At 39.3% G+C, this 15,375-nt stretch overlaps 2 protein-coding genes across 4 annotated transcripts in view; one reads left to right on the top strand and one right to left on the bottom strand.

The window, feature by feature from the left end:
- LOC135988177 (probable ATP-dependent RNA helicase DDX60) overlaps positions 1-1,828 on the top strand; it is a 45,887-nt gene extending 44,059 nt beyond the window's left edge. Inside the window, exons 36-37 of the mRNA XM_065633919.1 lie at positions 1,547-1,609; positions 1,726-1,828. Coding sequence (XP_065489991.1) covers positions 1,547-1,609; positions 1,726-1,828 — 166 coding nt within the window. The remainder of the gene's footprint in view (positions 1-1,546; positions 1,610-1,725) is intronic.
- A 3,100-nt stretch (positions 1,829-4,928) lies between these two features.
- LOC135988226 (tripartite motif-containing protein 59-like) lies at positions 4,929-14,969 on the bottom strand. Of its 3 annotated transcripts, none has more exons than XM_065634012.1 (9): positions 14,184-14,969; positions 12,694-12,780; positions 12,367-12,600; positions 10,498-10,520; positions 9,490-9,635; positions 8,817-8,917; positions 8,620-8,721; positions 7,393-7,504; positions 5,825-6,008 (listed from the first exon to the last, which is right to left on the bottom strand). In XM_065634012.1, exons 1-9 carry the CDS (start codon positions 14,721-14,723, stop codon positions 5,908-5,910), a joined length of 1,446 nt encoding a protein of 481 aa, XP_065490084.1. In that variant the 5' UTR covers positions 14,724-14,969; the 3' UTR covers positions 5,825-5,907. The 3 variants fall into 3 exon arrangements, with proteins under 3 accessions (XP_065490083.1, XP_065490084.1, XP_065490085.1); XM_065634013.1 differs by lacking the exon at positions 5,825-6,008 and adding an exon at positions 6,555-6,677; XM_065634011.1 differs by having other exon boundaries at positions 4,929-7,504.
- Positions 14,970-15,375: the final 406 nt, after the last annotated feature.

Raw genomic sequence — 15,375 nt, 5'->3', positions numbered from 1 at the left:
GCCCTCAGACACATGGTGTGAACTGTGGGGTTGTCACATGCAGGGACAGGAGTCGGACTCGATGATCCTTGTGGGTCCCTTCCAACTCAGGACATTCTATGATTATGAATTCCTCCTTTAATCTGTTCTATTCTTTATTATTTGACCAAGTTTTTGACCTCTCTCCCTTACTATGTTGCTATCTTCTAGACTTCTGCATTGGACTTCCTCATTTTGGGGACTTCCCTGGTCTTTTTCATTGTGGAAAAACCTTGATTAAATTAAAAACAAACAAACAAAAGTCTCCCAAACCTTCTGAAGAGCCTATCCAGCTCTTACACTTGATAGAGCTCCGAACAAATAATCTTTGAGACACTTCCACCTTCCTAATTAAGCAACTTACAAACTATACCAGCCTTCTCCATCTCAGAAGCTAAATCTGAGATTTGATTTTTCTCTTACCATTTACGGCCCTGTTGTCCTCTTCAATCTTTTAGAGATGCACCTGCTAAATGTGATGTCATTTTCACCATTATCACTTTCGCCTTTGAATCTCACCAGCCTTCTGTAACCTTGTTCATTAAATCCATCTCTTCATAAAACTTCCAGCTTGCAGTCCTTAATGAAGCCATTCACATATCTCTGTTATTCCCAGCCTCAGCCAAAGAAAGCTCAACCACAAGCTCCCTGTCCCAGCTACTCTATATCAAGTATCTTTATTTTGCCAGTAACTTTTATTTATAAGAAAGTACCACCTCACTCTGCTCCATGAGGGTACTGTTAGGAGCATGTAATATTATCTGCTTTTTTGTAAGCTCTTCAAAGAACAATTAGAATACACATTCCATGCACTATTGTAGTTAAAACAGCAGTTTGGCACTAATGTCACATTACCAAGAGATGCAGAAATAGTAATTCTGATCATAGAATCACATTCTTTGATTCTGTCAAGCTGATCTAGTTGCAGATGACCCTGCTCACGGCAGGGGGGTTGGACTAGATCATCTCTAAAAGTCCCTTCCAACCCAAACCATTCTATAATTCTATTGTTTTCAACACAATACTGATGGTAATTTTTTTTTTTTTTAAATGTGGTATTCTTAATTACTAGGAACTGAGTTTATTAAGTTGCTTTTCAGTAATCAGTGGTCCTTTTTGAAAAATATAGGGTCTTCATCATCTGCACAAAGCTTACACTATCTCCTGCTCAATTTAGCCAGCAGATTCATCTGAAGAACAGCATTCCAGTTCAGCTTGTGATAGGTTATTCGAACAGTTCAAACTATGTTCTAATATAATATTAATAAATTAAATTATCTTTACAAATATTACTCATGAGTCTTTTACAAAATGTTCAGTATAATTATAGAAACATGTGTCTTTATAGCATTATTAGTTACTTTAAGCTCATAGTTATTCTACAGGAATCCTAATGAATTAGTATGTCAGTGTTTGAGGCCATGGAATATGCTCTCTGCATCCTTACCCAGCCTACATGACAGGGTTTATTGAAGGTGAAGCCGTATGTTACAGTGCATACCCATTTCAATTTTTTTTCTTTCCTTAGGTTAAACGAAGGAGATGCTTACTACCTACTCAAGGATTTTTCACTCCTCATTAAGTCTATTGGGTATGATATGCTGTCCTTTTTAATATATAATACATATTTCTTACTTAAAGCAACTTAAAATGAAACAACGCTGCTTTAATTTTTTTCTTTTTTTTTTTTCAACAACAAAACAACAGAACGTCACTGAGTGAACTGTGTGATGATCCAGATGATAATGTTCTACTGGCATTTCAACAACTGGGTAAAATCTATGAAGAGAAATTGAACTCTGCTACCTGAAGAAAAAACAAACGAAAAGGCAGCAGTACATAATACACTTACCACACATATCAGCTGCCTTTTAAGTGGGGAAGTGACTAGGCCCAAGTTATCAAATATGTTTCATAATAAAGCTGTAGTAATATCCAATATCAGGAATACAGAGTTTACTTTAGAAAATCAACCTTCACACACTGACATTTTAGCAGCTCCAATGCCAACTAAATAATTGTTTCTAATAGATTACAAACTAGGTAATTGCACTTGTCTTTCAATTGCACTTTTTTTTTTTTTCAGATAGTGATATATATGTTAAGACAGCTCAGAAATATACTGAACAAATGTCACAGTTGTGACAGCTGGTGAGATCACCCTCTCAGCAGGACAGCACTGGAAACTTTCACACCATTTGTGGAGGACGTTCAGCAATTACTTTAACAATTACAGTCAAATAAATCGTTCTAATTTTTTTTTTTTCGAAGTTTCTATTAGGTTATGAGATAGTACCTTAATGAACCATTACAAAAGCTTAAACTGGTCTGCAATTTTAATGTATTAACTTCTATGTATAAAGAGGGTTTTATATTTGTGTAATGAAGTTTGATTAATAAAATGTTCCATCCATATGTAGAATTGCTTAGTTTTTCACTTCTTGTACCCTTAAGAGTCAGAAAGATCCAGGACACCTTGAGCACACTCGTCAAAAAGTCCCTTGCAACACAAATTGCTTAGTTTTGTTAAATAAGTTTCCTAACTATTTTCTTGGGTTTTGCTGGAAAGAGCAAAGTTTTCAATAGTATTTTCATACTATTTCTGAAAATTCCTCAGTTTAACTCTAGATTTTAGTCTACTCATAGTCTGAAAAAATATGTATACACACATACTAATGTTTAAATAATCTAGGAAAATCAGGCTTTGACAAAAGTCATCGCAACACACAGTTTTATAATGATGACCAAGGCAGTGATGGAAGTTATTCTCTGTTGGTAATAAGCAAAACATGCATTAAGGATGATTCAGGATCCCATTTCCTCTAATTAGCTCTAGTGTTCATCAAAAAAATCAGTGATGAGGTCTTTGACTTGAAATCTCTTCAGGCAGCATTAAACTACATGCAGACTTTGCTCAGAGATATTGGGGGGGCTTGAAACCTGTATGTAGTCAGGTATTGCTGCTGAGCTACCATCAACTGACTTAAAACTCTCTTTTCTTTAAATTTCTTTTTTAATGTGTGAAACAAAATGACAGAAATGGAACACATGGGTAGAAAAGACTGATTTAACTCTGCTTAGGCAATAAAATTTACTCAAATTATTCTTTACTGTCTAGCAAGTCATGCCATATGGAGATAGATCTTGCACAACTGTTCCTCGACTAGGGTAGTACTAGCCATATTTAGACCTCTACATGTTCACGCTTCCCGATTTCATTGGATAATCTTTTTAGCTAAGACACAATTAATTGACCAAGGAATAAAGTCAGAAATTGGTCCTGTTGTGTTCTCAGTTATTTGATGAGTATGCATGAAACCCTGGGTAAAAACCAAACTGTCACAGGGTGCTAATTTTATACAAAGAGTAATTCAAAGCATCAGTAACAGCAGTGAACACTTCATTTTTAATAATGTATATAAAAAGCACCTCACTCCTGTTACAGCTTTTAGTAAGGAGTCAATAGTGACAGATGGCCAAGTGATTAAATCAAAATGACCAAGGAATTAACTTGTGAAAATATCAGAAAAAAAAATTTAAAAAATGAAGAGTTGTTCTGATTTAATATCAGGGTGGACCGTAGTTTTACTGTGACCTATTTTAAACAAAATATCCTGTATACCATTTATCTACCCTGTAAAACCTTAATGCTGAGCTAGAATGCACTTAGACAACAACGTGCCATGCTTGAAAAGCAGTCCTAGGACTGCAATGAGCCCACGCCTCAACAATTTCTGCTTTTATAAATGGTGCATAATAGCCTATTTGTTTTATGATTTTATAGTGGTGTCTTCTCGCTAAAAGTTATCTTTCATTAAAGTTTTAAAGTTTAACTCTATCAAACTCTCATGAAATGCTAACAGAAGTGAACAGAAGATATGTTGAAATTAAGCAATTTTAAGAAACTCAGTAGGGTTTCTCAATAACCCTAACTCATTGGAAATTTTTTTTGTCACTATAGCAGAAACATTTTCTACAGTCTTCTGACAACAAGTTTTATAGATGCCTCATCTGTCTCTCTAAAAATTCCATTTCTCTTGTTTTCATTATAGTGAGATCAACCTCCATCCATGACACTTTCTGCTATTATTATCATGTGCACTCTTTGTCTTCCAGTAACTTAATACCTTTTCAACACTTCTCTCCTACACATGCAGAGGAACATGTCAAGAATGTCTAGAGAGACAAGCAGAACAATTCTTAGGAGAAAACTGAAATATGGGAAGACTTAAGAGACGAACATAAAGAACTATAAAACTAATAAAGAGAATTTTCACCACCTTCCTTACTATAATCAAGATGCAAAGGGAAGATTAGTAAGTTTTATGAATTCTAGAAAGTTATTTTTCCGCGCATGTAATAGAGGAGTAACTGCCACAGAAAAACTGAGGCCAAGAATTGAACGCAAATCAAAACAAAAATTAGGTCAACATTTCCTAAACCAAGAATATTATTTCTAAATATTCTGTCACAGTGAGTATATTGGTAAGCCTTGCAGAGATGTAATATTTCTCCTATGAAGTTAGAAAGACAATTTGGAAATTAAAAAACCAACCAAACAAAACAAAACAAGAGAAGACCATCTAGCAGTTGGCAGTGAAAGATTCTGAAGGAATACTAAACATTCTGATCTAATACTTGCCAGCTGACATATCTACCTAAAGCAGGATTAATTCATTCAAAATCTGGCACTTGCTCTTGCTAGAGAGTGAACACTAAATGAAATAGAACTTTAATCTGAAATAGTACTACTGTCTGTGTATTCTAATAGCTAAAGCACAAATATTTCTTGGATGCAACAAAATAGTTAATAAATTAGAAAAGATGGTATTTTTATCCTTTGTATCATATTCCACAGACTAAAAATTCAATGAGTTCTAGATCATTAATACTTACAGTGAGAAGTGCTGTTTTCCTTTTTTCCTGTTGTTACACAAATTTTAGAAGATTTTTCTGTTTTAAAAGCTAAATTTTCCCAAAGCTTTCATCAAAACAGCAAGTTAGTATCTGTCACAGATTCCCAAACTAATGCTAAAAGGAACTGAAAATTAATTGAGACAGTTACTTCTCATCAAGGCAGCATTTCAGAAGTGTAGCCAATACCCTTCTGCAACATATAATAAGAACATTGGTGTGGCGTTTTGATTTCAATAGCATAAGAGAAATTATTGAAATTACACTAGAAGTTGCAACTACAAATATATCATGGAAAAATGAACACAGCCAAAGGGAGACAGACAAAAGTTTCCATTAATGCCCTTTAACATCCTTTATTCCCCCCACGCTCTCCCCACTCCCTGCCTATGAGGTGATTCTATTACCTGTGATGTGACCCTAGTGCAAGTGCTGCTGCACTGCCCCAGCAATTCTCCGCCTCCTGCTGCTGAGGCTTCACTGAACCCCATTGCTGGGACACCCCAGTCCCCCGCCACCCACACATACCCCCGTGGCACTTCTCGGAAGCTCTGCATTCTTAAAGGTACAGCAGATGTGGTCATACTTCGGTCTTTAACAAGATATGCCATTTTTGGTTGCTTCTTCAGTTTGGGTTTGTACTATAAAAATCACTTCAAGTACACTGTACTTGCTGGTAAGCAGTTGTGTTTCTAACACAGAGATAGCCAAGAATCAGGGATAATAACAGCTGTAAAAATCACAGGTATCCCCACTTTTTAACATGTTAAGTAGCATTTATTTAATTCCAGCTTATTTAGGTATAGTTATCTTCTCCATTTCACTCTCTTCATGTCTCTGATTTTCTTCTAGTAGATAACTTGTCTTCAGCAACAGAAAAATATTCTGATGCGCTGCTGGCATCAGTAGAGACAGATGTTTGACTTAGCTCTTCGGTGTCAGAATCGCAGTCACTTGGCATTCTTCCTGCCTCCTTTACCGTTGGCACAGAACCTCCCAAAGATGGATCCTTGCACATGCCAGGAACAGAACAAGCTGCATTCTGAAACTGTACAGACTCACATTCATCTTCCCTCCTAGGACAGGAAGAGCTGCTTTCAACAACAGTTTCACTTTCTTCATCTTTTACCTTTGTTTCTTGGTTTGTTGCTGTAACAGTAAGTTGAGTGGAACATGCATTCTCATATTTACCAGGAAGGCCACCTGAACCTAAAGGCTGGCTATAGGAAGCATTACTGTCAGCAAGCACTTCTGCACTTTCAGGTTTCTTAGACGAGTTCACGGGGAAGAATGAACCTTCACACTTTGGATAACTATGTCTAGAAGCAGGCTCTGCACACTCGGAAGATACAGGCTTCCCTAGACTGAGAAGTGTTTTGTCAGGAGATATCACTTTTTCAGTGCCATTTCCACAAAAAAACATGGAGGAATTCAGAGAATCAGAAGTATTTCTGACAATACTTCCAAATGAAAATACTGGTGAAGACAACTGAACACAGTTATTTTGAAAGGAAAATCCACAATTACTGGGAAGAAGAGGGGGCTCTGAGACATCGTTCACCCCAGCTGCAGTGTTGGTTTCTGAAGTACTGCAAGCTATGTTTGTGATGGATTCTGAGGCACCGGCTTTTTGTTCCCATGAGACAGATGGTTTCTGTGTACCATAATCTGCAGTTTCCTTTGCAGAAAGTGTTTTTTCTCTCATGTGAGATGATGTATTTTTGTCAGATGGCTTCTCAGATTGGCTAAAAAATGAGGATAATGGTAAAACCTTAAATGAATTGCAAAACAATCTTTCTGAATTGCCAAAAGGAAACGAAAAATCTGACTTCTCACTTTCTGCTGAGTCTAAATTAGGACTGGTTGAAGCATCAGAAACTGTGGTCTTGGTTACAGGACCATGTTTTCTAAATTTGATTTCATCCTGGTTATCCGTTTTACCTGCACTATCACATTTTCCCAGATAAAATTGAGGGAAAATATATTTCCCATTTTTAAAGGAAAATGTACCTGCATCTTTAATAAATCTGGGTAATGAGTTGTTACATGCGCTGAAGGCAAAAGGTGAAGCAGAAAGTCTCTCTGCAGAAACATCTAGAAATTCTGAATTTGAAACAGTTGCTGGTTTTAAGCCGGATGAAGTGCTAGAATTTGTGTCAATATCATTGGAAACAATAACTGCCGATGGCTGTGTTGGTAATTTTTCTTTGATTACAAAGTCTTCAGAGTTTTCTGATAAGGCTGGAGTGGTTACTTCCTGGGAACTTATCTCGTGAAATAATTTTAAGTCACCATTTGTTTCAGAAAAGTTTGTATTTGTGGATGGGATGCTGTAATTACTGGTGCCAGAAAAGCTTCTCATGCCAAAGCCATCTGCTCTTTGCAGGGTTTCCATATTTACATTATCTGTGTTATTGGCTTTGGTAGGTGAAGATAAAGAAGGACTTCTTGAGGACCTACCCTTCAAAGCTGCAGCAGTTACAAATTTATACTTTTTAGTTGCAGGTAAAGTTTGTGTCTTGAACTCATTAGTGAGCTTCTGATGTTCCATATAGTATTTGTAACGTATCTCCTACAATTAGAGCAAAGAATCCCGTTACGTACAATGGCATTTGTGGATTTAGAGTCTATAAAACTCAAATATAATCCTAAGACTGAAGAAAAGCTTTTTGTATAATCTATAGCATTTATGAGGTATTTTCCATTGCTGCTAGAAAGCAAGAGAACACAAGTCATTACAGAAAAAAAGTTCTTTAAAAACAACTGAACAAGACACATATGGGACCCTCACGACAAAGTAGGTTTTGAAATAGGAAACTATAGAAAACTGATAAAAGTCACTGCCAAAACCAGAAATAGCTAAAAATACTACCTTAGACATTATGTGACAAAATTCTCAAATTGTCATGAAAAATAACCATTTGAAGCCAATGTAGTTTTGGTGGGGTTTTTTTGGGTTTTTTTTGTTTGGTTGTTTGGTTGGTTTTTTATTAGATACAATAACCACATAAACTGTATTCTCAATAGGAATAGAAAACAGATGTTCTCCAAAATAATACAGCAAAAGAATAATAATTCTATATTTAAAGGTCCTAAGCCACTTTTTGATTTAATCCTCTGCCATTGGTATTCTCAGAACATACATTATGTGATTCACTGCCAGCCAGGCTTCACTAACTGTAACCAGAATCATTCTGTACAGAACAATACTCAGCCACCCACATGGAACTGCTAGTAAGTGAGAAAAATAAAAAAATCTAGTTGTATAACTAGATGATTGGAAATGATACAAAAAGAGACCACATTCAGTTTCATGTCAAATTATCAGGCACATAGGTAGTCTTAGAAGAGTGAATTCTATTATCTTCAGAAACCAGAACACAGGCAGATGACTTCCTCTTCAAATAGGCAATAGAGAAGCTTATTTGGATTAGAAAGCTACAGATGTGACTCAAAAAGCCACACTAAAAGTAAGATTAAGTTCCATCTTTCTGAAGAAAAAAGAAAAAGGAGAGTAATCCTGACAGTTTTAATAACCTAGTCAGATTTACGTTCTGGAATTGCAAGGGTACCTTTCCACTAAGAAAACTGAAAAAGATCATAAAAGTTTCTCTGAAAAAATTCTGAAAAAATTGTGTCACAACAAATAGTAACTTAGCCATACTTACAACAGATGTTCAATCATACCTCATGACTCATGTTTTGAAACGCCGCCATTTCCGATATTGACATTAAGCGAGTACAGATCCTGCTACCGTCCGCTAGTGCTTCCTCCTGTCTTAGTACAGGCTGAAAAATATTTTGCAGCAGAGATTACAGATCATTTCAATAAGACAGAATAAACAAAATAGTACAGTGTTGTAGCCTCCTAGGAAATAACTTACAAGAAATGTGTTGGGTGTACTCTTCTGGTCCTGCCATTGCTTTATGTTATTTTTAAATAGAGTATTTTTCGTTGAGTTCCCATTTCCTCCAGAAGGTAGATCTATTAGAAAGAACACAGGAATGCTGATGGAGAGTGTATTAAGTATGGAAAATACTGAAAGGCTCCAGTGCATCTAAACATAGATCCCAATTAAGAACAGAAGTATACTGCTCTAAGTGAGACCCTTTTACTTGTCAAAACTTCCGTGATATAAAGCAAGAGGTCTGTGTAACAAGTTTTCTAAATGCATGGAAATACTTGCCCTGATACAAATCCTAACATTTTCTCCTATGAGGCAAAAGCATTTAATCAGAGCATAGTTAACATTCATATTATACTACAACAAATACCCATCTAGTTCAGCAACACACTTCCAACAGTGGCAATACTGGCTGTATAGGAAAATTATAGCTTAAAAAAAATACAGCCTAGGGACTTTACAGAGAAAGCACATTCATAAAACATATTTAAAAGCCCTTGATGAATTTATCATCCATTAATTTGCTCAGATGCTTTCTGACTGCTGCCATACTTTTGCCATGCATATTGTTTATTAGCAATTACTTCCACAAGTTGCATGTTCCTAGAGTGACTTCCTGTATCTTGTCCTATACTAAGACCTTCTTCCCTACCTTTGGCAATGCCTACATTAACGGGCATTAACTTCAAAGCCAAGATTTCATTAATCACAGGTTTGATATCCATCTTCTTTTGTGTATACTCTGATGGTTTTTCATAGCTGGATGCTATATTCATCAGGTCAAGCTGAGTTTTCATTCTGGGAAAGAAAAAAAACCAAACTAACTAAACTTAAAACACTCTTCTTAAGGCTCATATGTCAACAACTAAATTACACCTGCCCAATACAAAAAAAGTCTTTTAAAAAGAAATCATTAAGAGGAAGAAGAAATCAGTAAAAGTAAGCCTTCAATAAAATGTGAAGTTTCCTAGATTTTTTTTCTCCTTAAACCTTACTACTTGATGATTCACTTGAATTAGGTTTCATACGCAATGAAAACTGCAAGAAGTACTTCAGCAAAAAGCTTAAACCCCCCACTTTTCTTAGTGTACTATACTGGAATGTAAATTACACTCTTTACTCAGAGAGCATACCTAATGTTAGTCTGAACCACAACACATTTTAAAGAACTCAATTTCCAATATTCTTTCTTAGATTCTGCTTGAAAAGTAATAAGAAATGTAATTTATAATCTTTAGAAAGAAATCTACAGGCTATGTGCACTGCAAACACAAAAATGTAGACACTGCAGCACCTCCATACACACTCTTAGACTTAAAGATTTCTGTAAAAGCTCCAGGCATGCTTCAGTGTTCCTGAGTTTAAATAAAATACCTAAAAATATCCAATCACCATGTATGCTCAGTTTTTTGTTGGAGACCCAATTCAGAAGACTGATTATCTTAATCCCAGCTAGTACATCACTAAAATTCTTGACACTTTTCCTAAAAGTTGGAATATGGAGTATCCAAAGATGTGAAAACATTATAATGTCTTTGTCATCAAATACTATTTTCATTTTAAGTTGCTATATCTGACTATATCCAAAGAAACTATTTTCTTAGTTTTTAATCTTAAAATTATACTAGAGAACTAACAAAGCATGAAAAAATATATATACCTTGTATTCAAGCCACAGGCCACCTATAAATAAAACAAGAATTTATAAGATATGAATGAGCTTTCCTCCAACTCTCAAAAGGAGATAATTGCTTTAACAAAATACTTCAGAGACTGAACTCCCTGTCTTACTTTCATAGAACTATAGAAAATAAACCTGTTAACATTCAAAATATGAACGAAAAAACAAAACCAAAAAAACCAAAGAGCATCCTAATGTAAAAAAAGAAAAAAAAAAAGTATGTCTGGGACAATAATTTATCTTGTAATATTTTGTGTTAAAGACAAAAAGAACTCCTTTGAGCCAAATGAAGGCATTCAAATAATGAATAAGGACCCGTATGGTTACCTAATCCATTTTGGATGTTCAGATATTTGTAACCATTCAAATGAAGGATTATTTTGTGTATCTCAGTGAGGGAAGCCTCTGCTACCTGCTCTGAAGATGTTGTTACACTGAAATTTTTTAAAAAGCTGTCTTTTAGTTTTAAATCATCCAGACCATGGCAGTACGAAATGCACCGAGCTGTAGTGAAGTGACACGTCCCACAGAATGGGTAACAAAAAGTAACAAAACTGACTGGATTATAGACTAGCTTCTTCCCTATAAAAACCTGGTGATCTCACTATACGGAATCTTAAAACAACCACCACCACCACTCCCTCACCTCACTGAAATGAATTGTGTACTGTCATGGGCGGCAGGAAGGAAGGTGCTAAGTTTAAAGCATATTAATCACTATAGTCAGAATATTTCTTCCAAAAGTGGGAGTTGCTTTTACTTGGAGTAAAAGTGAGGTCTTCTGTAACAAGTTGTTACCAGAAACTTAGTGAAAGCCTAAGGACTTTCTTTGCTTTTCATTTATCTGAAGGCATCAAAAAGACCCATCGCAGAAAAAAAGCATGCTGTTTTTTCTCAGAAAAGCATAAGTCTTGAAGTTAAAGAAAAGACAAAATTCAGTAGTTAATTAAACACTTTGCCCCATATCTATCATCTGCCTAAATATCATAGAACTGCAGCCACAGTGTTTGACATAAATGAGATGAAAAGCTCTACACTGGCTTTGGTGACAGTGTCTTGGGTTCCTCTAGCATTTATCTCTAAATCAGAAACTGTTTTTCTCTGCAGTTCAAATAAACGCCACGTGGAAGATTTTCAGTGTCTCGTATACAGAAGTGCATATACACTACACAGTACAGTGTGTGTCAGAAGTACCCCAACTAGCTTTGAACAGGCTGGTTTATCTTCATTGCACACCTCAGTGCAAAGTTTACAGCAGGTTTTAAAATCAGTATAATCACCTTAGCTCACATATCCCAACACAGTACTCCACTGTGCAGCACAGACAAGTTATCAGTTCTGGCTCCAATCTTTCCCCAAAAAGCATTTTTAACGTCTTAGAAATTTAAAAATGCAGTGGAAGTTCTTAATACGCAAAGCATTTGAAAACAAATATAGAAAAAAGTAAATAAATGTGACACAATTTTGGAAGCCGTCCTAGTAAATAGCTCCCTACCCAGCACCAAGGCAGCTTACTTTCACAGCTGGTAGCATAATATAGCAAGTGTTGCAGCAACAGCTACAGATATACAGTCAATAATAATTTCATTAGTTTTCAGTGCAGAAAGCATGTGTACTGAATTCACTAAATATCACTGATAAGCTGCAAAGGTTTTCAAACTTTTCTAAAGTGAAAAGCACCGTTATAAAAAAGTATGAAGTGTATAATAATTTTAGTCTGTATTTTTTATTTATTGCATCTGTTTTTCCTGATCCAGCCATTATCATAACCTACAACACAGCAAGCTCTATATGACATTTGAGGTTCATTATACAACTGCTGTCAAATAGTAACAAAAAAGCCATCACCTCCAGGAAACGCTGAGGATCACACTCATGGACAAGCTTTTCACAATCCTTCAAAAAATTCTCAATGGTCTTCTTGTGAGTTTCCTTCATTTTCTTCCAAATCTGAAATTCTTTCTCTTTTTTACTTCTTTGATTTTCAACATCTTCTAACAATTGCCGTTTCTTCATTTCCAGAGTTTTGAAAATTTCTCCAAATTCCAGTGCAATTATCTCCGCATCATTGTTCAGCACCATCTAGAAGCACAAGAACATAAAAACATGTGATTAACCTAACATAAAAAGAGAAACAAAGACATATATATGTAATATCCAGCATCTCTAACTCACGTCCATATCATTCGGTTGACTTGAGATTTCATTCATCAGCTTCTCATTTAGTTTTCTCATTTTTTTCAGACTGCTGAAGAAGGTTAACTGCAAGACAATTGAAACACTCATTACAACTTTATCCACTCCATACAATAAATACATTTCAGTGGTTATCTAGAATCACACCATGAGATGTTCTGTACAACATATTAAACAAAGGTCGTGATTCAACACACCACTGAGTAACATTTAATACTTCCCTGCATCAGTACACAAACTTTATTTTGCTATTTCTCTCTCTCAAAGTAATGTCTTTAGGCTCACCTACAATGCTAGAACAGCTACAGAGTTTCCTTACAGTTAAAACACTTGTTTTCCTCAGCCTTGTTTTTAACCTCACCTCACACACACATCTATCGCAAAGTAAACTTTAATCATGTTATTCCAGTTTGACAAGCAACTGTGCGATGTTCACTTTTTTTTTTTAATGCCTCATACTGATAAAATAGAAAGCTGTCCCTAACTGAGCTATTTCTGTTTGATTTAAAACTACAATAATCACTGGTTTTTTCTGCCTTTACCTCACTACATGATCTCTAAGTTTCAGTCTAGTGCAAAGACTGTTTTCTCCTGGATTCCCTGAGTGACATGCAATTGGTGATGGGAAAAGCCAGAGGAAAATAAGTGCAAAAGCAACTTTTGGCTTAAAGAATAGTCAGTGCTGTACCCAAACTTTTATAGCCCTACTTTTCACCACTGACCTGCAGTTGTTTCAATTGCTGCACAGCAGAACTGCTGTATGACATGCCACCCTGAACCCAATTCGCATAGGGCATGAAAAGCTCATTTTACCCAAACAGTAGCTCTTTTGCCAAAAAACACAACTACCACCACTACAACCAGCCTGCCAACCATGAGGCCAGGTAGTTGCTTTCTTCATGCAAACAGGAATGCATTTTGGTTTTACATTTACGAAATTATTACTTACCTGAACCATCTATTTTTAAACATTTAATTGCCTGTGACCCAAATTACCTATGCCAGCTCAGAGAGCTTATAAACAAAATATCTGTGAGTTTGGGCTTTTTTTGGTAGTAGGACTAGCATCTTCCTGAACCTGGAAAAACTGGATCCAGATATGTAATAAACTCTTATAATCAGTGTGGTGTTTTTCAGCAAAGCCTGCAAGTCTCTATATAAAAAAAAAAAACTAAAATAAAAGAAGCCCAAGTCTCCAGGTGCTTTGGCAAGCTGGGTTCAGAGCTGTTGATACTGTAATATCTCCAGGTCCCCTGTGCGCGGTGGATGAAGTCTGCCGCAGGAGGGGAAGGCACACCCCGGCAGTCCACAACCAACCCTGACTCCTGGTCCACCGCAGCATTCTCCCTCGCCGCCTCTCGCCCGCCCGCCACTCCGAGTGAAAGCACCCCGGACCCGCTGGGATCCTCCACGGGACAGCCCCACCTTCCAACCGGACCCCTGGCGCGGAAGGGAAGCGCCGCGCTTACTTTTTCTTCCTGGTACACGGTGTCGATGAGGTTCACGGAGTGGAAGATGCCCTGGTGCTCCTCAGAGATGCACTGCCCGCAGCCCGCCTGGCGGCACATCCGGCAGTAGAGCTGCACCAGCCGGCTCGGATGCTTCTGGCAGGTTCCCCCGAGCGCCAGCGGGGAGAACAGGCCAGGCCCCGGCTGCGCGTCCCCCGCCCTGGCGGCTCCAGCCGCGCCAGACCGGTACAGCTTGACCACCTCCGCCAGGGTGGTGTTGACAGGCAGCGCGGCGGCGCCGCCGCGGGGCAGCGGGCACAGCTTCCTGCACAGCGGGCACGACACCCGGGCGCCGGCCGCACCGCCGCCAGCGCCCAGCCCCGGGCCCCCCCGGGAGAGGCGGGCCTGCCCCTGGCCCCGCTGCTGCTGCAGGCGGGCGGCCTCGGCCGAGGCCAGGCACTCCAGCACGCAGTCCCGGCAGAAGTTGTGCGAGCAGAGGGGCAGCGTCACCGGCTCCTCGAAGAGCGACAGGCACACGGCGCACGTCAGGCTGGCCTCCATCTGCGACAGGCAGGCGGGCAGCCGAGGCCGCCGCTCTTGCTGCCCCGGGCCCGGCTCGCCGGCGGCTGGGCCGGCCGCCCCGGGCTCGTCCCGCTGCCCCGGGCCCGGCTCGCAGGATGCCCCCGGCTCGTCCTGCGGCGCCGCAGGCTCCAGCTCGGCGGCAGCGGGCCCCGCCGCGGAGGGACTGCGGCCGCGGGGAGGGAGCCGAACTCGCCACAAACTGCGAACCCCAACCGCCAACTTCCCAGGAAGTGGAACCCGGCAGCGGAGCGAGCGTCACGGAGACACGCGGCGGCGATTGGGGAAGGCGCGAGATTGACAGCGCCGCTTTCCAGTCAGGGCAGACAGGGGGCGGGGCGCGGCGCTGCCTCCGCGTGACCGCCGGCCCGGCAGAGCCCCCCGGGCGGCGCGGGGCGGGGCGGAGGGCACCGGGACCCGCCCCCCGCTCGGCGTGCGAGGGCGGCGGTGCCGGGGGCCGCCTGCCGGGTCCTAGCGCCGCCGCCGCCGTGTGACAGGCGCTCCGCAGAGTTCCCGCTCTGCGCGGTGCGAGGGACGGCCCGCGAACGGGGCGTTTGCCGCTGGGAGAGGTGTCCGTATTTCGGTGTGCAGGTGTACGGAGTTAAAGCGAAGTAACTCCCCCGTGCTGAGGTAC

Source organism: Caloenas nicobarica, chromosome 4 (assembly GCF_036013445.1).
Source record: "Caloenas nicobarica isolate bCalNic1 chromosome 4, bCalNic1.hap1, whole genome shotgun sequence".
NCBI lineage: Eukaryota > Metazoa > Chordata > Aves > Columbiformes > Columbidae > Caloenas > Caloenas nicobarica.
Note: the sequence above shows the minus strand (reverse complement) of the source record. Positions and strands in the feature narration are given on the sequence as shown.